The sequence below is a fragment of the Pseudorca crassidens genome, chromosome 3 (genome assembly GCF_039906515.1).
Source record: "Pseudorca crassidens isolate mPseCra1 chromosome 3, mPseCra1.hap1, whole genome shotgun sequence".
NCBI lineage: Eukaryota > Metazoa > Chordata > Mammalia > Artiodactyla > Delphinidae > Pseudorca > Pseudorca crassidens.
The window spans coordinates 159679685-159704479 of record NC_090298.1 but is presented as its reverse complement, the minus strand read 5'-3'; the positions used below and the strand labels follow the sequence as shown (position 1 = coordinate 159704479).

The 24795-nt window shown below is 47.5% G+C and overlaps 1 protein-coding gene across 1 annotated transcript in view; it reads right to left on the bottom strand.

Moving 5' to 3' along the window:
* The window catches only part of NWD1 (NACHT and WD repeat domain containing 1), a 60676-nt gene extending 40986 nt beyond the window's left edge, over nt 1-19690 (bottom strand). Inside the window, 9 exon segments of the mRNA XM_067733121.1 lie at nt 660-666; nt 1710-2715; nt 2717-2976; nt 6682-6979; nt 11579-11695; nt 13838-13881; nt 13884-13923; nt 16970-17067; nt 18166-19690. Coding sequence (XP_067589222.1) covers nt 660-666; nt 1710-2715; nt 2717-2976; nt 6682-6979; nt 11579-11695; nt 13838-13881; nt 13884-13923; nt 16970-16981 — 1784 coding nt within the window. The 5' untranslated portion in view covers nt 16982-17067; nt 18166-19690.
* Between the last annotated feature and the right edge of the window lie 5105 nt (nt 19691-24795).

Below are 24795 nucleotides of genomic sequence, written 5' to 3'. Positions count from 1 at the left end.
GTGGGGGGAAGAAGTATGGCAGTATTTCTCAACGAGGACCTATCCTGCCTTCAAGGGACACTTGGCAATGTCCTGAGACATTTTTGGTTGTCCCAGCTGGGGGATACTACCAGCATCTAGTGGGTAGAGGCCAGGGATACTGTTCAACATCCTACAGTGCACAGGATGGCCCTACACACTGCAAAGGATGATCTAGCCCCAAATGTCAATAGCACCAAGGCTGAAAAATTCTGCTCTGTGAGAGTTCTCGGCACTATTTTTGCACTATGGGAGTTCTTCCTCTAGTCTATAATTTGAAAGTATTTCTAAGTAAAACGTTTTCTGAAGAAATACTCTAGACAAATGCATAGAGACAGATTAGTGGTTGCCAGGGGCTGGGGGTCGGGGAAGGGGAGTTACTGCTGACGGGGACGGGGTCTCCTTGTGGGGTGAGGAATTGTTCTGGAGATGGATAGCGGTTGCCTAATACTGTGAATGTACTAAATGCTGCTGAACTATACACTTTAAATGAGTGAAAATTATGATACGAATTGGACTGGGTTGAATAGTGTTCCCCAAAATTTGTACCCACGGGGAAACTGTGAATGTGACCTTGTTTGAAACCAGTCTTTGGGGAAGTAGTCAAGTTAAGATGAGGTCATACAGAGACAGGCTGGGACCTGGAACCTGGGACCCTTTGCTGAAGTGCTTGCACCTGGACAAATGTCTCTTCCAGCAACAAAATACAAAGAAACTATAAGGGACTAAAAAGAACTGCGTGCACGCACAGTTGGGAAAATTATGGACAACAAGATACAAAAAGACCAAAAATCCAGTTGCCACTTCTGAAGAGCCGGGAGCGAAAGCAGGGTACTGAGCATGCCCCCTGCACACAACCCCACCAGAGGGGTGGGCAAACAACCTAAGCCACCCCTCTGGCTCAACCCCTGGACCTGCCCCTACCCTCACCCCATATACGGAACAAACTCACTCCCCCCTCAGGGAGCGAGCAAGCAGGGGAACCTGTTACCTGTTCTCCTTCCCCTCTGCCTTGCCCGAATTTCTCTTCTGGCCTCTTATCAATTTCTGTTGATTAAGAAGACCAAGAGGGCTTCCTTGGTGGCGCGGTGGTTGAGAGTCCGCCTGCCGATGCAGGGGACACGGGTTCGTGCCCCGGTCCGGGAAGATCCCACATGCCGCGGAGCAGCTGGGCCCGTGAGACATGGCCGCTGAGGCTGCATGTCCGGAGCCTGTGCTCCGCAACGGGAGAGGCCACAGCAGTGAGAGGCCCGTGTACCGCAAAAAAAAGAAGGCCAAGAACCTTAGTCGGTAACAATACTGGATGCAAGTGGGCCCTAATCCAATGAGTGATGTCTTTCCAAGAAGAGGGAAATTCAGACAGAGAGACACACAGGGAGAAAACCACAATGTGGTCAGAGGTGGAGATTGGAGTGATGCGTCTACAAGCCAAGGAATGTTGAGGGTTGCCAGCAACACCAGAAACTAAGAAAAAGGCCTAGAACGGATTCTCCTTTAGGGGTTCCGGAGGAAGTGTTGTTCAGCTGACACCTTGATTTCAGACTCTGGCCTCCAGAACCACGAGAGAATAGATTTCCATTGTTCTAAGCCACCCAGCTTGTGATTTTGTTATGGCTGCCCTTGGAGAAGAATGCATGTGTTCTATCTCAATTCAGAAAAGAGTGAAAACAACAGAGACTCACCGGGAAGACACAATGTATAGCCCAGCACTCAGGCCACCAGGAGCTGCCCACGTGTCTGCTCCAGGTGGGCACACAGCTGGTGCATCGCCTCCTTAGCAGTGGAGGCCAGAGGGGCCGGCATGGTGAAGGAGGCCCATTTCCGGGCCTCCTCGAAGGCCAGCCTCAGCCGCCCTGGGTGCCCACACTCTGGGAGGCTGGTCCAGAGCAGGTCCCTCTGCATCAGGCTCAGCGTCCTCCTCGAGGCGGCCAGCAGGAGCTGAACCATCTCTTGCCCTTTGTTTCCAGAGAGGGGTTTCACCTCCCAGTAAGCACCTGGGTCCGTGAGCACCTGCCGCATAGTGTCTAAAACGCCCCGCTGTCCTGAGCAGACTGAGAGGATGAGGTGGCCCCTTGAGGGGCACTTGGGAGGCAGCCAGAGGACCCTCTGAGCACGGTGGACAGAGGCTACCTCATCCACCGAATCCAGCAGGATCACAAGGGACTCAAAGTTTCGGCAGGAGATGGTGTGGAGGAGGGTGTGGAAAAACTGTACCACCCTGGTATGGGCCTCCAAGACCTGGGCAGGGGGCAGGGGTAGCCCATAGGCCAGGCACACCTGGAAGCAGATGCTCTGGAGCAGGCCTCGGGCGTCGGAGCTCATCTGTGACGTCCCCAGCAACCATAGAACGGTCACTGTCTTGTGGCCAAGCAGCCCTGGCATTTGCTCAGCCAGCTTGCACATCAGAGCAGTCTTTCCGATGCCCGGGGGTCCAAAAAGCACCAGGGGTGGGTGGGGGTGGCCGTCGCTCTGCTGGAGCCGCTGTCCCAGCTGGGTTAGGAGCTCCTGGTGCCCACAGAAGGTCTGGGGGGCCTCGGCACTGAGCCCCAGGTGGTGGCGGATCTCCTGATAGAGCCAAGCCAACTCCTGCCTGCCTGTCTCCAGTTTCTGGAGGCACTCGGGGACCTGATGGTTAGCCCTGGCCACAAACTGCTCCCCCAGCTCCTTTGGGTACCGTCCATGAGCCTTGTTTGGGGGGGTCCACCAGGTCTCGGCTCCATGCCAGGTGGTGGGCCTTGAGAACTCCGGGCTGCATGTCAGCGATGCGCTCCTTGAGGCTGCTGAGAAGGTTCTGGGCGTCTGTGTCCGGGCAGCCGGCTGCAAGCTGCTCCACTATCTTGAGGGCACAGACCTCCAGGATGTGTTTGTTGAGGTCTTGGATATCTCTCAGGAAGACGGTCGCCCCCTGGTCCCAGTCTATTGCGTTCAGCAGGTCCCGTTCTATTTCCCCCTCGATGGCTGCAAAAGTGGAGGAGATGGGAAGTGAGTGTGGTCAGCATTATGTCGTCAGTTGGCTCGAATGGGAACACTTGGTAGACACATTCCGGGGATGGAAACATTGGTTCTCAAGCTTAGTGTGTTTCAGAGTCACCTGGCATAACCACAGACAACATGCAAACGAATGCACTCCAGTGTGTTCCAATAAAACTTTATTTACAAGAACAAGCAGTGGGCCAGGTTTTGTCCTTGGGCCATGGTTTTCTGACCCCCGTCCCAGAGCATGCAGCAGCTGCCCTGAGGACCTGTATTTTCCAGAGCCAAGAGCTCACACTGACTTCTCCCTGGAGGCCATTGTTTTGAAATAGCAGCCAGACTTGAGGAGTTATTTTTGAAGCCTCCCTGGGCTCAGCAGAGGATCCCACCTCTCTAGCTGAGCGAGTCAGGCCCTTGGAGACAGGACTCAGTCTCAGAGCCAAAGACAAGAACCACTCAAAAGTCCTCCTTGGACTGACCTCACGTGCCCCTCAGCCCCATGAGTGAAGGTCAGAGACGAAGGCAGCTAACAGTCCCCAAACAGGATCCTTCTTGGACACATTTTGGCATGAACTAATCCAATACCATCTGTTCTACCACCAGCAGGCTGTGTGACCCTAGGCAAATCACTGCACCTCTCTGAGTCTCTGTTTCCTCCCTTGTAACATGGGTGTACTAGTCCAACCTTGAAGGGGCTGTTGTGAGGATTTTCTATGAAATAATGCTTGTGAAAAGCTGAGCACCTTATGCTGAAGGAACAAAACTAAACTCAAAAGTTTACAGTCTGTAATCTTATCTTCTATGATATGGTTGAAATAACAAAATAAATGAGATGGAGATGGGTTAGTGGTTACCAGTGCTGGGGTTTGTGGGAAGCGGTGAATGCTGCTCTAAAGGGACAGTGGGGGGGATCCTCGCGGTGAGGGAACAGTCCTGTGTATTGACCACGGTGGTTACTCAAAGCTACACAGGTGAGAAAATTGCAGAGAAGGAAATGGGCAAGACAAACACACACACACACACACACTCACACACACAAAGGGTGTTTGTACAAGTGTGCTCTCTCTGGATTGTGACAATATCCACTTCCTGGTTGTGTAATAATATTGCACTCTAGTTTTGCAAGATGTTACCTTTGGGGGAAAAATGGGTAAAGGATACCTCTTCCTCCTTTTTTTTTTTTTTCTTTTGGCAATTTCCTACGAATCTCTATTTCAAGATAAAAATTAAAAAAAAAAAAAAAGTTGAGCGAGGTGCCTGGAAAATAATATGCTCTGAAGGTGCCGTCCATGACGTGCCCCTGAACTCCACAGCTGTTTGTGCTTTCTGCTGACGTCAAGGAGTTTCTATTTGTTCTTTCAAGTGGGACTTCTTAATGGGCGAGGTTTGACATGATTGCTTAGAGAGCTCATTGTTGGATGAGATCACGGCCGGGGCAAGACCCTTTAGATCCCTATAATGACTCCATTAGGTACTACCTCTGACTAGTTCCATTTTACAGATGAGGAAAACGAGAGTCCAAGCTGCCCAAAGTCAATACGGCTGGAAAGGGGCAGGGCTGAGATGTAAATCCCGGCCCATCCCATACTTGACCCCAGACGCCGATTACAGTCCCGATGTCAGACATCTCTATGAGAGCAATTAGCTCACTTGGCTTTGTGTCACAGAGCAAGCAATAGCAACATGGTAAGTGCACAAGAAACAGTAGCCTTAAGATTATTATCCATATAAAAGTGTATTCAAAATTGATATGTCAGGACTTCCCAGGTGGTACAGTGGTTAAGACTCTGTGCTTCCAACGCAGGGGGCGTGGGTTCGATCCCTGGTCGGGGAAGTTCCGCATGTCGCACAGTGGGGAAAAAAAAAAAAAATTGGTATGTCATTACTAACCTTAACCAAAGGGTCAAGGTTAGGATCACCTGTGATGTCAAGTAGGCCTCAGGTACCTCTGATACGATGGGATGGGGAGGGAACTTTACCTCTGCAGTCTTCCTTCCCAAAACCTATAATCCCTATATCCCTATAAAACCTATAATCATGAGAAAATACCAGCCAAGCCCAGATTGAGGGACATTCTACAAAAGACGTGGGCAGTACGCCTCAAAATCAGTCAAGGTCATGAAAAACAAGGTCATGAAAAACTGTTACAGATCAGAGTAGCCTAAGGAGACAAAGGACTAAATACAATCTGGGATCCTGGGACAGAAAGACATTGATGGGAGAACTGAGGAAACCCAAATAAAGTCTGGAGTCTAGTTACTAGTCATGCACCAATATTAAATACCGATGTTCATTTCTGAGTTCTGGTAAATGTACCTCAGTCACATGAGATGTTAGCATTGCGGGAAGCTGGGTGAAGAACCTTCGGGAACTCTACACTATCTTTGTAGCTTTATAATGTTGTAACTTTTTGGTTCATCTAAAATTATCCTGAAATAAAAATTTTAAAAATTGGTATGTCTTTACTAGAATGTATATATATAATAGATAATAATCATATATTTTAATAAAATTAAAATACTATTTATAAATATCACTACATTCAATATCTTTAACTAAATCAATATATTTAATATGTTGATAAAATGAATTCATATATTTTATAATGTGGGTAATATAAATTCATATATTTAATATTTTTGATAATATAAATTCATATATTTGATAGTATAGATAATAGAAATTCATATATTTAATAGTGTAGGTAATATAAATACATATATTTCATAGTGTGGGTAATATAAATTCATATATTTAATACTGTGGGTAATATAAATTCATACACTTAATAGTGTGGGTAATATAAATTCATACACTTAATAGTGTGGGTGATATAAATTCATACATTCAATAGTGTGGGCGATATAAATTCACATATTTAATACTGTGGGTGATATAAATTCATACACTTAATAGTGTGGGTGATATAAATTCATATATTTAATAGTTTGGGTGATGTAAATTGACATACTAATAATCCATAAGCTGACATTACTAACTCATAAATAATAATAAGAACCGATCTCTTGCTGACAGCCTGCAGTGGGGCGATGGCTCGATCACAATGCATTTTTAGAAAAACCTTTCTGGTAGCCATTGTGGAGGATGGAGAGGGCAGAGGACAAGGCCAGGGATGAGAGGTAAGGGACCAGCTGGGAGCTGGGTGGTGGACTCAGACAGTCACAGGGGGGAATCCCTATTCTCCCACTTGGGCAAAAGAGACTCCTTCTTCCTCTGCCTCAGTTTTCACCTCAGAGGCAGGTACATTGATGAAGGACGACTCCTTAGCAGGGGACGGCTCTCGACTAACACAGGGTGACCCACTCTTCCAGTTTTCCTGGAACTGTCCTGGGTTTGGCCCTAAAAGTCCAGCATCGTGGGAGTGGCTCAGTCCCAGGCAAACAGGTATGGGGTCATCGTAGTACACGTCCCCCAAAGCCAGGAGCCTGCTTGGGAAAAGGAAAGGAGCCAGGGAAGGAGAGAAGAATCCTAAGAGACTGAAATTAACCAGGACTTGACTTAACTCTGTTGGATCAGAAAAATAATCTTTCTCAGAACTAGGGCTCCAGGAGCTAGGTTGGTTTGTCATTTATAGAAATGCAGACTGTGGCATTTGGACAAAACGTGATGTGTATTTTAAACGGGTGGATGTTTCCTGGGGACCCGCCAGGGGAGTCCCGGCAGCCTCACCTGACCGGTGGTAGCGGTGCCACTTCTCCTGGGTGACGAGGCCCAACCTGCCGGCCTCCTGGGCTCCAGAGCGCAATGCAGAGATCAGGGTGGCCTCCTCGGGCCCACGGGCCTCCCCGCTGCCCAGGGTCTGCAGCAGGTGGGTGGGGGGAACGGCGTTCTTGTCTGTCCGGAAGCGTCGTGCCACCAGCTCCAGGTCACGTGGCCCGGCGCTCAGCTGAGCTTTCAGCGCCCCCCACTCCTTTTCCTTGATCAGCGAGGGGATGGGACGGGGGCCGTACTGGTCACCCACGAGGGCCTGGAGGAGACAGGGGTGTGGGGAGTAGAGGTTCAGATCTTGGCTTGGGCACTTAGATCTGTGACCCTGGGTGAAGCATGCCGAGCCCTTAAAGTGGTCCTGGTGGTTGTACCATGGAGACAATTATATTAAAGTAAGCAGATAGGTTAGTGGGTCCCCAGAGGAAGAGTACCAGCAATGGCTCTCTTGACATGAGAGAAACCATTTTGGCCTAAGCCATTTTGTGATCTAAGCCTGGCTGCAATGCTTGTCCTTGAACACATCTCAGTAATCAATGATCTTAAGGGAAGTGAGGGAATGCAGGAATAATGGAAAAGCAGTCAAGAAACAATAGTCCAGTGATAAAAAGAGTCCCAGCTCCTCGTCAAGGGATATACATATAATATATCTTTGAGTTCTGCAGGAACTAAGACCCCTACCCAAGTGGAGGGTAGAATGATGACGTGGACCCTCCTGATTTCAATCAACTAAAACTTGGACTCTGTGAACCTTTGCCCCAATTCTATGCTGAAGTCTCCTCTGCTCAAGCCCCTTCATGAATATACATGTACCCTGAGCTTCAAACTTCCCCAGTTTTGCTGTTTGGGGAGACACTGCTTTGGGAAAGGTCCCTGGTGTTCCCCTTACTTGCTGCAAGTCATAATAAATCCTTCTCCTGATCTTCCACTCGTGAGTGAAACAATATTGCCTGCCATGCCAATAAACAAAGGATCTTGCAGCCATTGAACCATCACGTTACAGCCTCCTGGATGGTGAGCCCTGAGGAAACTCAGGAGGGAAACAGGATGCCTGCCGTCAAGGAGTCCGCCACTGCAGCCACCCCCAAAGATGCACCCTGAGGAGACTCAGGATGTGAAAACACAGGATGCTGGCCCCAGATAGCTGAGGTGCATATCAAAGGAATAATTTCAGTGAGCCCAAACTCTTGCATCTTCCCATACATAGGAAAGCAATAAATTCCTTAACTTAAGATATCTGGTTTTCTTTAACAGTAATCTTTTGATATTCTTACTACATGGTCTTCGTTGCAAAAACTCCTATCTATATATCCTGGCTTCTCCTTTTCCTCTTTGGAGCAGTCTCTCTGTGTTATTTGAGATGCTGTCTCCCAGGCTTGAAGTCCTAAGAATGTCCACCAAATAAAACATAACTCAACTTTTAGGTTGTGCATTTTTTTTTCAGTCGACATGATTTATCTAAGGATCTTAAACTGGAAGACTATCCTGGATTATCAAAGTGGGCCTGAAATGTAATCCCAAGAGTCCTTATCAAGAGACAGGCAGAGGAAGATTTGACACAAATAGAAAAGGAGAAGAAGATGCTGTGACAACAGAGGCAGAGACTGGGGGAGTGCAGCCACAAGCCAAGGAATACCTGGAGACCCCAGAAGCTGGAGAAGACAAGAAGATTCACCCTGAGAAAGCTAGGAAGGAGTGTGACCCTGCTGATACCTTGATTTCAGACTTCCGGCCTCCAGATTGTGAGAGAATAAATTTCTGTCGTTTTAAGCTCCCTGCCCCCCACATTTGTGGTCATTTGTTATGACAGCCACAGGAAACACCTTGTTTGCCTATTACTAAGTGCTGGCTTGTCCCAACAGTAGAGCTGTGACAAGAATGAAGGCCTCCCTTGGCTCTACCCAAATCTCACGCTCTGATGTGGCCCTGCGGGCAGGACTGTCCCTAGTAGCAGCCAGGAAGCAGGGCCAGATGGGGGCGGGGGGGAGGTGAACATGGGTCTCCAAAGTGCAGGGTGGATCCTGTCTTTAGAATTTGATATTTTGTTCCTCATGGATTTGGGGGGTCAGTTTTGATATTAAAAATAAACATTGCATTAAAATATTAATTATCTTGATAACTAAGATTTTGGAAGGATTTGCAAGGTGCCTGGGCCGTTTGGGCCTGGGGGAAAGCTCAGAGATCATCCTCCCTCCTGTCTCCCATCCCCCATGCCACCTGGAAGCTGCATTGTGCTTTTTTTTTTTTTTTGGAAAAACCAGAAATTGTATTTTATCATCCCTCCTCTGCTTACAAAAACAAACAATAAAATGTCTATGACGGCTTTCCATGACACTTAACATAACCCTTAGCTTTGGCCCGTAAGGCCCCTGTTGGTTCCCGCCTCCCTGTCTCTCCAAGTTTATCTTGTACCACGAATCCCCTTTTCCATTTTGCTTCTGTCACATTGACCTTTCTGTTTCTATAATAAATGTGCTTATTCTCACCTCGGGCTTTCACAGGTGCTGATCTCTCTGCATTGTGCATTTTTTTTTTTTTTTTTTGCGGTACGCGGGCCTCTCACTGCTGTGGCCTCTCCCGTTGCGGAGCACAGGCTCCGGACGCGCAGGCTCAGCGGCCATGGCTCACGGGCCCAGCCGCTCCGCGGCATGTGGGATCTTCCCGGGTTGGGGCACGAACCCATGTCCCCTGCATCGGCAGGCGGACTCCCAACCACTGTGCCACCAGGGAAGCCCTGCATTGTGCTTTTGATTGCCTGCAATTTGAGTTGCAAAATCGAATTCTTCCTGGAGTTCATTTTCTCCCCACTTCCCTTTTTTCTTTACAAAATTTTTTTCTTTTCTTTTTTCTTTGAAACACAACAAAATGATCAATCATCAGGCTCAATCATCAGCAAAATGAGAAGACTGGAAAAAAAATGTGTGAAGGAGATACGTAAGTCAGATGATACAGCCTTTCAAACATTAGGATGTATTTTAAAGCAATAATTAAAATTGGTAACTATACTCAACACTTTTTAATAACCTATAAGGGAAAAGAATCTGAAAAAGAATATATATGTATAACTGAATCACTTTGCTGTACACCTGAAACTAACACAACATTGTAAATCAACTATACTTCAATAAATAAATTAATTAAATTAAGTGGTTCAAACTTCCAGTTGTAAGATAAATATGTCCCGGGGAGGTAATGTACAACATGATGAATGTAGGTAACACTGCTGTAGAGTATATCTGAAAGTTGCTAAGAGACTAAATCCTAAACATTCTCATCACTAGGGAAGAGCATTTTCCTTTTTCATATCTATATGAGCGGATGGATGTTAACTGAACTTATTTAATAATCATTTCACAACACATATAAGTCAAGTCATTATGCTGTACCCTTTCAGTGCTACATGTCAATTATATCTCAATAAGATTGGAAAAAAAAAGAAAAATTGATGCCAACATACAAAGAAAAGTATAGAACAAAAGAATGAAAATGCAATGGTAACTGTATAGATAAAACTTGGTACATAATAAAGAAAGCTTTTCACATCTGCTGCCAGGTCTTAGTCTTTTTTTTGAAGGAGACAATCTCTAAGGCAGCACTAGAACTTCTGGAAGTGCTGGAAGTGTTCATATCCTTGCTGTCCAATTTGCTGGCCACTTGACACAAGTGACAACTGAACCACTGTAATGTGGCTGGTGCAACCAAGGAGCTGAAATTTTCTTTCTACTTGACTTTAATTCATTTAAATTTAAATCACCACATGTGGTTCGTGGCTACTGCATTGGGCAGTGCAGTTTTAAGGCCAAACAGGCCTCATCTATTTGTCTTTATTTCCCTAGAAAACCGTTTTCATATGGGGACCACCCTCTCCTAATTCCTACATTCTTATCTCCAGGAGAGGTTTTTCTGGGAGCTGCTCAAAGCTTCTTTGTGATGAAGATGTATTGGGCAAAGCTACTTTCCTGACTTTTTTCGTCTGTACTTTCTAGGACAGGGGTAGGCAAATTTTTCCAACAAGGGCCAAATAGCCAATATTTTCAGCTTTGCAGGCCAGACGGTCTATGTGGCAACTACTGAACGCTGCCATTGAAGCTGGGAAGCAGCCTTGGGTGATACGTAAATGAATGGGTATGGCTGCGTGTCAATAAAGCCTTATTTATAAAAACAGGTAGGGGGCCGGATTTGCCCCATAGACTGTGGTTTGCTGACCCCTGCTCTAGGATTTATGAGCCAAAATGCTATAGTTCTTGGTGTATCTGAAACTTGGTGATGTAATAAATCAAAACCCTGGAATATCATTTGCTGGTCATAACCCAAACCATTAAATGTGAGCTGGGGGTTGTTCTGGTGTCAGAGGGAATGTAGTTGGGGACGAGAGAAGACCCTGATTGGTCTCACCTAGGGGGGAAGTTTGCCCCTGAGGCAGGCTCCAGATAGGGCCACAGAGTCTGCTCCCAACACCATGGGGCACATTGGAGAAAAAAATTTTCGATACCCTGTAGATTTCCACTTTCTCTATGGTTTTCTAGGACCTCAACGTTCCCCAGACAAAGTGAATGAGGTGAAAAACCCGGGGGAAGTTTCGGAGCAAATTCTAAGATCCCTTTGGGCTTCAACACTCTGCTCTCCAACTCACCTGCTGCTTCTACTTGACTGCTAATGTCTGGATCCCAGCTAGCTCCACAGAAAAATGAATGCTGTGATTGATTAGCAATGTCTGCCACAGGCAGGCTACGAAGATTGGGTATGATAGCAGAAATGCCACCCACTTCCCTCCACTGACAGGTCTGGATAAGAAGTAGGGGCCATATCCTGGTGGTGGAATGAGAAGTAAGAGCTAATCCATCCCTCCCAAGAGACTCACAACAAAAGCTGGCCCTATGGATGTTTTCTGACACCAGCCAAGCTCCTCCAAGCAGAGTTCCGTGGTCATGTGGTCGGTGACCTCTGTGTTCCGAATACCCCACCTCAGATCAACCACCTGGAAATAACAAGAGTGGGTTTGTCAGGAAGGTGGTAGGATGGGTGATTTTTTTTTAATTCCCTTTGATAAAGGTGTAAAATTTCTTCAGTAATTAAAAAAAATTTTTAATTAATTTATTTATTTATGTATTTATTGGTTGGTTGGTTGTGTTGGGTCTTTGTTGTTTCTCTAGTTGCAGAGAGTGGGGTCTACTCTTCATTGTGGTGTGTGGGTTTCTCACTGAGGTAGCTTCTCTTGTTGCGGAGCACAGGCTCTAGGCCTGCAGGCTTCAGTAGTTGCAGCACGCGAGTCTAGGGCATGTGGGCTTCAGTAGTTGTGGCGTGTGGGCTCAGTAGTTGTGGCACACGGGCTTAGTTGCTCTGAGGCATGTGGGATCTACCCGGACCAGGGATCGAACCTGTGTCGCTTGCGTTGACAGGCGGATTCTTAACCACTGTGCCACCAGGGAAGTCCCTCTTCAGTAATTTTTGATAGCCTCTCCTCAAAGAGGGATATCTGGATCAAAAGAATTTGAATGACACCCATAATCCCAGTGTAATCATGAGAAAAATATCTGACAGACCCAGATTGGAGACATCCTGCAGGACACCTGGGCAGTTATCCCCAAGACTGTGATGGTCATGAGTACAAAGGAGAAGACCAAGGAGCTGTCCCAGCCACAGGAGAGTGGGAAGCTGTGACAACTAAACGTAACAGGGTTCCCTGGCCGGGGTCCTCAACCAGAGAGGGGACACGAATAGAAGACCTGGTGACAGTCAAATAAAGTCCAGAGGTTGCTTAGTGGTAACGTCCTGATGTCCATTTCTTAGTTATGACAAACATGCCCCAATAATAGATGTTTACAATATAGGGGAAGAAGTAGGTGTGGGGCATATGGGAACTCTGTACCATAGGCAACTTTCCTGCAAATCTAAATTCTGAACTCAAAAATTTACTTAAAAACATTAAAAAAATTTTTAAAGAGCTTGGGCATTTTCAAACTGTTCCTTTTTAAACAAGGACATGTCCACACTTGTTCCCAGAGCTTTCTTCGCAAAGGAGGTTTTCGTTTGGCCAGAATCAGATGTGGCGAAGTCTCCTTGGCAACCGCACGCTTGTGGTCCATTTTTGCCTGCTAGGCAGAGGCCGGCCAGGCAAAAGGGTTCAATTCAAGTAGTGAAGCTGACCCCACAGAAAGCTGGGTGAGGAGAGGGGGATGGGAATCAGAATGCTCCCTGCCTTCCTAAATTCCTTTGTCCAGAGGGAAAGACATAAAATTCCTAATAAACTACAGCATGGGGTGAAAGGAGTACAGTACTGGATGTGGCTGGAGGAGGAAGGGGAGAAGGAAAAAGTGTCAGCCACCAGCTCTGGGCAAGAACCTTCATCTCTCTGGGCCACTGTCTCTCCGACTGCGTCTTGAGGATGTTTACTGTGTTAGCCACACAGCACCTGGTGGACATTAAAGGGATGAACACGGGGTGTTTCATCGGTGCTCAGCACCTATGTTTTCCTTTTTAGTGTCTCTGCCATTGAACTATGTCTCATGATCAGTGGCGGGCAAAGTCAAATTCCCATCACAGCACTGCTTCTTTCTTAGTAATATATAAATGCTGGTGGGGGCCGTTGGTGTGATGGATGACAGTTGTAAATGGCAAGGAGGCAGCATCACCTGAGACTCCAAAGACAGTTTGTTGGTTTCCGCTTGGAAATGTGCAGGCAGCCACATCCCTGCCCTGGGATCGGTGCACTCTATTTGGGGCCCGTGGTGACTGCCCAGCTGGTACACCATTAGTGTCCCAGGAAAAAGGCACGTCTCACCTGCCTGCCCACCCCGGATATCCCACGGCCCTCTTAGATGCCTCCGAAGCTGCCCCAGTGCAGGGAGAGCCCGGGAAGGCAGGACAAAACAACAACAAAAGTGACACGCCCAAGGAGCAGGGTCGCAAGGCAGCCACTCCTAGTACTTTGCCATACCACCTGTGCTGACCGCAGTGCCTGTGGCCACGACCCCTCCACTCTCCTTTTTTAAGAAGACTTTAAGCCTCCGTGGTGTAACGCTGGCACAGGGTCCCTCTAAGCAAAGAGCCCGTGTGACTGCCCGGGTGGCACACCCTCGTTCCCTGACGCTGAGGCAGTGAGGAACAGTCGGGCAATTACCTCGGACATCAGGCCGTGCTTCTGGCAGAAGGTCTGTACTACGGGGTAGGCGGTGCTCTGTAGGGCTTCCCTCTCTGCATCCGCATCTGCAAGGAGTGGCATGGAGGATATGAATAGGAAGAACCCAGAACTCTTCCCTGCCCCACGGCTCTGCTTTTAGCCTCATTTGCTCCCACCAAGGCTGGGACCCTTCACAGTGAATCAAAAGCCACAAAAAACAGGAGGAAAACCAGAAAGACCAACTACGCCCAGGACTTTCCTGTTGTTACTGCTAAAAGTCCCACATCCCAGGAAACCTCTCAGTTCCAGCTAACCAGGATGGTTGGTCACCTCAGGTTAGAATTGTCAGATAAAATACAGGACACCCAGTTGATTTACATTTCAGATAAACGATGAAAAACTTGATAGCCTAAGTATAGCCCACTCCATAGATCCCAGAATTTGCATGTCTGATAAGGCCTGTTCCACTTGCACTTGGGATGAACACCAAATCATTTATTCGCATAAGTATGCCCCTCTCTGCACACTAGTTGGGATATACTTACGCTTAAAAGATTATTGGTGGTTTATCTCAAATGCAAGTTGAACTGGGAGCCCTGGTTTTGTTGCTGGTGGTGGCGGTTTGGTTTTTTATTTTTGCTCTAACTCTGGCAGCCCTGCCTATAGAGTAAACCTGGATTCTGAGACTTTTCCCACCACTTGACTTCACTGTGTGGCCTTGTGCCAAGTGTCAGGCTATCCTCGGTTTCCCCCTCTGTAAAATGGGGTGATGCCTCTACTTTGCAGGGCTGCAAGCTCCCCAAAGTCAAGAACCTCTGCCTGTCTAGGTCACTGATAATTTCTCAGCCTTCAACCCAGGGGCTCAATAAATGTTGTTTTTGGTATAACTCAGGTGTTTTTGGTTTTGTTTTAATATCCGGAGAAGAGGTTATTGAACATTTGCCAGTACACACCATGTAGTCTTTGCCTTCATGGAGCTTACGGCCTGGTTGGAGGAGTCAGACATTAAATAAACACATAACTTGAATAACTACAGCTTATGGGGCCTGGGGCTTCATGGGTTCCAGGACCTGCTGGAGCCCAGTATGACTACAACACATGGGTGAAGTAAGAATCAAACCAGATATAGCTGAGGAGTGAACAGGGTCCCCTTCAGGCAGAGCCTTGTAGCTACAGGAAGATTCAGGCACTTTTTAAGCCTAGAGGGTAGAATGTTCATCATTCATATTTGTTGCAATATCATTTGCTACTCAGAGTAACTCTGTCAAGTCAGACTCTGAGCCTGGCTTATGGAAGAGGAAACAGAGGGTCAGGGAGGCTCTCCCTCACCAGTTCCTACGTGGGTCACTGTCCCAGCTGCTTTCACAACCAGGTGTCTTAGATGCCCATTGCCCTGGCATCCCCTGAGCTCTCAGCCCTGCCCAGTCCCTTACCTGAGACCGTTGAGCTGATGAAGATGGCCACACTGCTGGATGGAAGTGCCGGGGGGGGGGGCCTGACTGACCCTGGAGAGGCCGCCGGCGGGTGCCCGGGCGGAGGGGCCTGACGTTCATGCTGCCCGCCCACCTGGACAGTCCTTCCCCAGGAAAGGACCTGGGCCTCAGAGACCTCACGCCTGTGGCCAGATGGCCTTCCTAGGAGGCCAGCCAGGCAGGGTCATCTGGAGCGGGGCTCCCATCTCACTCTCTCAGCTCCCCTCGGCTCCCTGCAGGGCTCTGTCACCTCCAGCGCCCCTGGGGGGCTGAACCAGTGGCTCTCCACTGCTCTGCTTGGTCTGCGAGGGCTAATGGGGGGAATGTTGGACAGTGGCCTCCCAGCCAAGGCCCCTGGATGTTGACTCCTCCAGGCACTGGAGCCTTTTGCCCCTCAACCAATAGCTCCTCACCCCGGGAGCTCAGCGGTCACCATAGCAACTGTGGTTTCCTGGCGCTTGGTGTTGGGGCCCAGGGACCAGCCAGCCTCCCAAACACCTGGGTCTCTTGGGGCTCCATGAAAGTTGAGCCTGGGCCCAGCTGTGCAGATGGAGGCCGTGCGATGCTGGGAGGCATGCCCAGTCCTGGCAGGACAGGCAAGAAGGACAAACTCAGTGGAACCCCCCCACACCCCATCCTGTGCTCACCGATGAAGCATAGGTGCCAGGTGTACTATTTAAGCCAGCAGTTCTCAACTGGGGGCCATTCTGCCCCCCCGCCCCAGCCAGGGGACATTGCAATGTCTGGAGACATTTTTGGTTGTAACGACTGGGAGAAGGGGAGCTACTGGTATCTAGTGGGTGGAGCCCAGGGACGCTGCTCAACAGCCCACGATGCACGGGATGGTGCCACCACGGAGAATTACCAGCCTGCAAATGTCAGCAGTGCTGAGAAACTGGGCAAGCAGCTTTAAGTCAACTCTAGTTGAGTCTCTTTGCCTGCAGGAAGTGTGGAGCCTGAGAACCGCTCTCCTCGGTAAGAAGGGAGATTAGCAAGTCCCCAGAGGAGCAGTTAAGGACCTACCCATATGAAACTGAGATGTGTTCTTTGAAATAATCAAAAACACCACTTGAACACCATGGATGGATCTTGAGGGCATTATGCTAAGTGAAATGAGTCAGAGAAAGACAAATACTGTATGATCTCACTTATATGTGAAATCTAACGAAAGCCCAACTTAGAACAGAGAGTAGAATGGTGGTTGCCAGGGACAGTAGGGTGGGAGAAATGGGGAGATGTTAGCCAAAGGATACACACTTCCAGTTATAAGATGAATAAGTCTGGGGATCTAACGTATAGCATGGAGATTATAATGAATGATACTGTATTATACACTCAAAAGTTGCTGAGAGAGTTAAATGTTCCCACCGCAAAAACGAAATGGTAATTATGTGACATGATGGAGTCACGTTAGCTAATGCTATGGTGGTAACCATCCCGCAATACATAAGTACATCAAATCGACACACGATATACCCTAAACTTACACAACGGTATATGTCAATTATATCTCAATAAAGCTGGGGGGGGGGAAATAATCAAAAACATGATCAGGGAAAGACCTTCTCAGGATGGGACCTTATTGAAAATGCTTTGGTGATCTTGGTCATGCCCACCCACCTCTCAATGTTAATAAACCAGAGACAGGAGAAATGGATACCTTGCCATCCATGGGCTTGCTTGGAGTGCCGGCTCCTCCATCACCTTCTTGGAGGACTTAAGCAAACAGCCTCTCTCCTGGGACATCAGCTGCACCTTCTGTGAAATGGGAGTGAGAACAACTCAGGGGTGGGCTAGGGTGAGGAGAGAGAGGCATTCACCTCAGGATCAACATGTAAGGAAGTACAACGTGCCTGAAAACCAGAATGAATGCCAAAAGGTCTGTGATGAACAAAATGTGAACGAGGTATTTGGGAGAAAGGTAGGTAACGTCCCCACTTTACATACGGGCACTCAATAAATAATGTTATCAGTTCTACCTAAAAGTCTGAACTTTTTCATACCTTTTCCTTCTCTGCCTCAACTTCCCTTCCCTGCCTGTCCACCCAGCAAAGACTCTGCTGTTCAGGGGTCACCAGGACCACCCTAGGTTTGGAGGATTCACTAGAAGAACTTGCAGAATTCACAAAAGCTCTTTTACTCACCGTGATGGTTGATTACAGTGAAAGGACACAGATTGGGACTTCCCTGGGGTTAAGACTAGGGGCTTCCACGGCAGGGGGCGTAGGTTCAAGCCCTGGTTGGGAAACTAAGACCCCACGTGGTGCGGTCAAAAAATAAAAAAAAGTTACAGGTTAACAGCGGTTGCCTTTGGGCAGAGAGTTTAAAGGCCTTGATTGGAAGGGAAACTTACTTCTCATGATGTAAGCTTTTATACAACTTAAGGTTGATTTTAAATGTTGCATTTTCCATTTTAAATGCTAGTAAATAACAGAAAGGACGCCATCCCGGTAGTCTTTCAGAGCTCCAAAATGCCTCTTCTAAATGAGAGAAAAACAGTTACACTTGATGTCTGTTTGATGCTGTCTTATTTTTGTAAATGTTTTATCGCTAGAACTGTGAGCTGAAAGGAGATTGTGAATGTAAGAATATTGGTTCTGTGAAAAAGATGAACAAGCAAGTTCTACTTGAGATTGGGTAGTTAATGAGGGCCTCTTTGAGAAAGTCACCAAAAAAAAAAAAAAGATGCAGATGAAAACAGCCAAGGGAAGAGGAGGTGCATAAGGCAGCATCCGGGAAAAACAGTGTTGAGCTTCCACTTGTCCCCTCCCAGTGGAGTCACGTGGGCAGCCTTTAATTCTCACAGCAACAGTGTGTGACAACATGCATGGTGTACTGCCAACCACAGAAACTTACCTTAGCCTTGTTGTCCAGGGTTTTCTCTGGTGTTGGTCACATAGACATGGCTGACCTCAGTTTTCAGCCCCTCCAGAGGTCCAGCTGATACTACTTGGCCCAAGTCCCCAACTATAAGTCACATTGTTAGCATAGATTATCTGGCATATCCCAAGGTCCCCAGGTAAACCAAGACACTTTTATCAGGCAGGACATTCCAAGGACTTAGAGATCACCTCCCAGGAGCTGGGCAAGGGCCAAATCTTTCACGTTCAGAGTGTGGACAACCCAGGCCTGCTGAGTTAATTCTTTGCTGCACAGACTCAATAAATATTGTGACACTGAGTTGACTGTCACCATTTTATGGATAAGGAAACTGAGGCTCAGAGTGAGAACTTTCACTAGCCTGGAAGGGCAGAGTCAGTGAGCGAGTGCTGGTCTGGGACCCTGTCCTCCAGGGAACTCCCAAGGCCAGCCTGGCCATCCAGCCACCTTCCCACAACTCACTGGACCCTCTGATTCAGGTGCACCCTGATGACCTCACCCAGGCCCCAGCTCTGGACTCCAATGTTGGTTTAGGCTTTCTCTTAGCCCCTCCTCACAAGTCTCCTGATCTTGAATTTTCATCCCCTAAATCTCTGTTCCTTCCCCCATTTCCCTGGGTCCCCAGTAGACCCTTTGGACCAGACCTCACTCCAGTGCATGGCCATGTGCTCTTGGTTACCACCTCCTGACTAGGAGGATTGGAAGGTTTTGACCTTGACACACATGCTAGGCTTTTTTTCTATTCCTCTAGCCCAGACTTTTCCAATCTCAGCACTGCTAACATTTGGGACCAGGTCATTCTTTGGAGTGGAGGCCATGTTTTGCATTGTAAGATGTTGAGGAGCATCCTGGCCTTGACTCACTGGATACCAGTAGCAGACACCCCCATACACACATACACACACGCACGCGCACACACACACACACCAAGTTGTGACAAAAATCTCTGCAGACATTGCCAATGTCTACCGGGGGCAGAATCTTGCCCGATTGAGAATCCCTGGTCTACACTGGTCAATTTATTTCAGTCTCAGTGCCTTTGCACGTGCCATACCTGAACTAATCATCCCGAGTCCTTTCATGTCATTCACATTTTCAGCTTAAAAGTCACCTCCTGAGAGGCTCTCCCTGATCATCCCGTTACTCAATGACCTCCCAAGTCACTCTCTATTTTAATTCTCTGCACAATACTCACCACCAGCTGAATTTTCTTCTTTGCTTGTTTACTGCTTGTCTCTCCTGCGAGAACATGCCTTCCATGTCTGCCAAGGTCGGTGTGCCTGGCACATAGTAGGTGCTGAGTTAATAAGTGTCACATCGGCAGGCTCATCTACAATTATCCATCTTTCAACTCCTGTTTGTCACTGTAGACAACTAAGCAAGCCTGGATTCCCCAGGAAGGACAGAGGTTTTCCTTGGGGACTCCAGCCTCCCTCTGGCTCCTGCTGGTGGTGGAAGGGCCAATTTAGAATCTTCTGGGGAAGTAGGTTGGAGAAGTAAGTTTTCTGGGTTTGGCGCTGCTGGGAAGGCGTGCCCCCAGCAATCCTAGTAACTTTTGTCTTAGGTACTTCACAGGTCTCTCCCGGCCAATTCTCCCAGCAACTGGGATAATGAAAGAAATTGTTTGGCTCTCCAGCCCTGGCTTAGCTGGGCGCTTAGCCAGAATTGGTCGTTAACTCTTGTGTGCCGGGCTACTGAACTCATCCTAGCAGATGCCCTTTGTGGAGGGCAGTCCTCACAACAATCTCGAGAGGCTGACATCATGATCCCGTCCCACCAATGAAGGAAATGAGGTCCAAAGAAATGAAGCCCCTTGCGCAGGCCACTTGGCCTCCCTGGGTTTAAGTTTTCTCAACCACCTCCTGGGTGGGTAAGAGAATGAAATGCACTTATAGAGAGTGTGAGGCTAGCACCATGCCTGGTTCATGGAAAAGATCCAGGAAATGTTGGCTGTAATTAATTACTATTTTTTACTGCTACTAGGTCCACCCAACTAGTAGCAGAGTCAGGAATCAAAGGCTCCGATGTCAGTGTTTCGTGTTAATGGACTCTAAGTCTCTAGAACAGAGTTTCTCAGCCTTGGCCCTGCTGACCTTTGGGGCCAGATCACCCTGTTGGGGAGCCGTCCTGTGCACTGTAGGATGTTCAACAGCATCCCTGGCCTCTACCCACTAGATGTCCGTAGCCCCACCCCTCCCAGTCTCGACAACCAAAAAGGTCCCCGACATGGTCAAGTATCCCCTGGGGGGCAGAGTCCCCACCTCCCCTGCCTGGTTGAGAACTGCTCACTGACCTCGGCAGACATGGAAGTCATGTTCTCGCAGGAGAGACATACAGGAAACAAGCAAAGAGGAAAATTTAGCTGGTGGTGAGTATTGTGCAGAGAATTAAAACAAATTAAAACAAATAGGGAATGACTTGGGAGGTCATTAAGTAACGGGATGATCAGGGAGAGCCTCTCAGGAGGTGGCTTTTAAGCTGAAAATGTGAATGACATGAAAGGACTCGGGGAGGATAGTTCAGGTATGGCACGTGCAACACGTGAATACAGTGTTACTATATTCATGTCACCATAGTCATTTACTTTTTGAAATTATTTTTTGTCATCTTATAAAATTGTTTTATTGGAGTATAGTTGATTTACAATGTTGTGTTAGTTTCTGCTGTACAGCAAAGTGAATCAGTTATACATATACATATATCCACTCTTTTTTAGATTCTTTTCCCATATAGGTCATTACAGAGTATGAGTAGAGTTCCCTGTGCTATACAGTAGGTCCTTATTCGTTATCTATTTTATCTATAGTAGTGTGTATATGTCAATCCCAATCTCCCAACTTATCCCTCCCCCACACCTCTTTCCCCATCCCCCCCGGTAACCGTAAATTTGTTTTCTACATCTGTGCATAGTCATATTATTATATTTCGAGGGACTCTGAAGTTGCAGGTGCTAATACACATACTGTCTCCACTATTCCCAGGGACCTGGGGACTTCAGTTTGCTACCCTGGTTTCCTGATGAGGAAAATAAACTTCAGAGAAATTCAAGAATTTGCCCAAGTTCTCTTGGAAAGGAAATGACAGAGCTGAGAGGCAAACCCCATTTGTTGGCTACATTGGAATCTGTGGGTATTAAAGAATTCTTGACAAAGTTTTTAAAGCATGATAATGGTATTGTGGTTAATTTTTTTTGTTTTTCCAAGTCTTTATCTTTTAGGGACTCAGAACAAAATATTTACAGAATGATAAGATTTATAGAATGACTGGGGTTTGCTTTGAAATAATAATCTTAGAAGGTGAGGTAGATGGAGTGCGGCTGGCCAGGGGGTAATGGTGGCCAGGGCTGGGGCTGAAGGCTCATTTTACCACTCTGCCTACTTTTGTGTTTCCAATTCTCTGTAGTAAAACTGTAAAATATTCTTACGTCTTGCTCTTAGGAAATAGTCGTGATTATCATTATGTATTGAGTAGGGCCTGAGCCCTAGTCAGATTTCCAAACCTCCTCTGCCATCCCGTAAGCCTAATGTTATCATTCCCACCTTACAGAAGAAGAAAGAATCTTGGCTAGGAGATGTTAATAACCTGAATCAAGCTCTTAGCCTGGAAGGTGGTTCCGGGAGTGAGCATGAGTGGGGAAGCAGCGCCGCCTGGAGGCCATCGCTGGGCCTGGCTCGTGAGCTTGAACCCCGTGCGGAGGAGGGGGATGCAGTAGAGGTGCTGGCTGGCCTGAGGTGCAATATTTGCGGTGGGGGGGGGGGGGGGGTGCCAAAACAACACAGCAGTAGAGATAAATAATATTTTTTTATTGTCGTAGAAGGATAAATAATATTTCAATGCAATATTTTTAAAAAATCAAAATCAATGAAGAAAAATCCACATCAATTAAATATCACAATTTAAAATACAGTGAAGTGGGAATTCCCTGGTGGTCCAGCGGTTAAGACTTGGCGCTTTCACTGCCCTGCACCCAGGTTTGATCCTGGTCGGGGAATTAAGATCCCACAAGCTGAGGAGCACGGCCAAAAAAAAAAAAAAAAAATACAGTGAGGTGAGTGAGATGAGTATACAAATGTAGGATCCTGTTTTTATTAAGATTTTGATATTTTGGTTATCATGGACTTTTGTTTGCATTGATTTTAATTTTTTAAAAATTACTTTAAAATATTATTTATTTGCAAATCAAAACCACAATGAGATACCACCTCACACCCACTAGGACAGATATCATCAAAAAAGTAGAAAATGGGCTTCCCTGGTGGCGCAGTGGTTGAGAGTCCGCCTGCCGATGCAGGGGACACGGGTTCGTGCCCCGGTCCGGGAGGATCCCGCATGCCGCGGAGCGGCTGGGCCCGTGAGCCATGGCCGCTGGGCCTGCACGTCCGGAGCCTGTGCTCCGCGGCAGGAGAGACCACAGCAGTGAGAGGCCCGCGTATCGGAAAAAAAAAAAAAAAAAGAAAAGAAAATAACAAGTGTTAGTGAGGATGTGGGAAAATTGGAGCCCTCATGAGCTCTGCTTAGCGACAATGTAAAATGATGTAGCCGCTGTGGAGAACAGCTTGAATTCATTAAAAAGTTAAATACATAGGACTTCCCTGGTGGTGCAGTGGATGACTGCGTGCTCCCAATGCAGGGAGCCTGGGTTCCACCCCTGGTCAGGTAACTAGATCCCACATGCCGCAACTAAGGATACAGCCTGCCACAACTAAGACCTGGTGCAACCAAATAAATAAATAAATATTATTTTTAAAAAAGTTAAACACAGAATTACCATATGATCTGGCAATTCCACTCCTAGGTATACACCCAACAGAATTGAAACAGATGTTCAAACGAATCCTTGTACACACTTATTCGTAGCAGCACTAGTCACAATAGCCAAAAGGTGAAAACAACCCAAATGTCCATCAACTGGTGAATAAACGAAATATGGTAAATTCATACAACAGAATATTATTCAGCCATAGACAGGAATGAAGCACTGATACATGATACAAAGTGGGTGAACCTCAGAAGCATTACACTGAGTGAAAGAAGCCAGACACAAAACGTCACAGAGTGTGCTAGTCAGGTTATATAAAATGTCTGGAACAGGCAAATCCACAGAGACAGAAAGAAGATTAGCGGAGCTGGGGGAGAGGGGATGGAGAGTGACTGATAATGGGCAGGGGATTTCCCTTTGGGGGTGATGGAAATGTTCTGTAACGAGACAGAAGTGATGGTTGCACAACATTGTGAATGTATTGATACTTAATGCACAAAATTGTACGTGTCAAAATGATTAATTTTGATATGTGAAGTTTACCTCAATTAAAAAAATAGTTTTAAATAGAAAAACATATTGAGGGGCGGAGTCAAGATGGCAGCGTGGGAAGACGTGGAGTTCCAGTCTCCCCACAACTGGGGTGCCTGCAGGCCCTGGTGGGGGACCTCGATGCCCAAGGAGACGGGAGGAACCCCCAAGCGAATCCGTAGGACGTGTGGGGAGAGAGAGGGAAGGAAAAGTGGAGGACAGGACCGGGGCCCCCTGAGGGCGAGGGGGGTTCCCACTCCAGGAGGGACCCTCAGAGGCTCGGATCAGTGGGTACTGCGCGGAGTGTTTCTCCTGCCCAATTGGCAGGGGAAGTCTGCCTGGCTCTCGGGCCGGGTCCTACGCCCTCAAAGGCCCCTTCCAGGCTGCGTTGGTCCTGGGGGCATAGGAGGGAGGTGAGGGAGAACAGGAGAGGCAGGCGGGAGGGGCCCTCCAGGACCGCGGTAGAGGAGTGGGGGCCGTTTGCCCTGCTCACTCAGCTTTGGAAGCCTGCTGCGCTCCCAGGCGGCATGCCCCACCCTCTGAGGCCAGAGGCTCGGCCTGGGCCCCTTCCGTTCCATGGAGCCTGAGCCCGCCATACACAACCCCAAGGGCCTTTTCCAGCCCTGTGGGTCCTAAGCATAGGCCCTGCCCACCGCCCAAACCCCGCCCCTGCTTAGGCCCCACCCTCCACAGCCAAGGCCTTTTCCACCTTTTTTGTTTTTTTCTTCTCCTCTTTTTTACTATTGTGGCTCTATTTTACCTTCCAGTTGTTGTTTCAGCTATTTTTTTATTCTTATATTCTTTCTAACATATCTGTTAGTTTCCTAGTCTAATTTTATTTTTTACTCTTTGTTATTGTTCTCCTTTTTATTTTTTTTTGCCAGCTTACGTGGCTTGTGGGATCTTAGTTCATGAGCCGGGGGGTCGGGCCGAAACTCCTGCAGCGGGAGCTCTGAGTCCAAACCACCGGACTAATAGAGAACCTCAGACCCCAGGGAGTATTCATCAGAGTGAGGTCTCCTGGAGGTCCTCATCTTGGCACCAAGACAAAGCTCTACCCAACGGCCTACAAACTCCAGTGTTGGAAGCCTCAGGCCAAACAACCAGTAAGATAGGAACACAATCCCACCCATCAAAGAAAAAACAAATGAGACAGCAAAAAAGTATGTCACAGATGAAGGAGCAAGGTAAAAACCTACCAGACCAGATAAATGAAGAGGAAATAGGCAGTCTACCTGAAAAAGAACTCAGAGTAATGATAGTAAAGATGATCCAGAATCTTGGAAATAGAATGGAGGCACAGATTGAGAAAATAC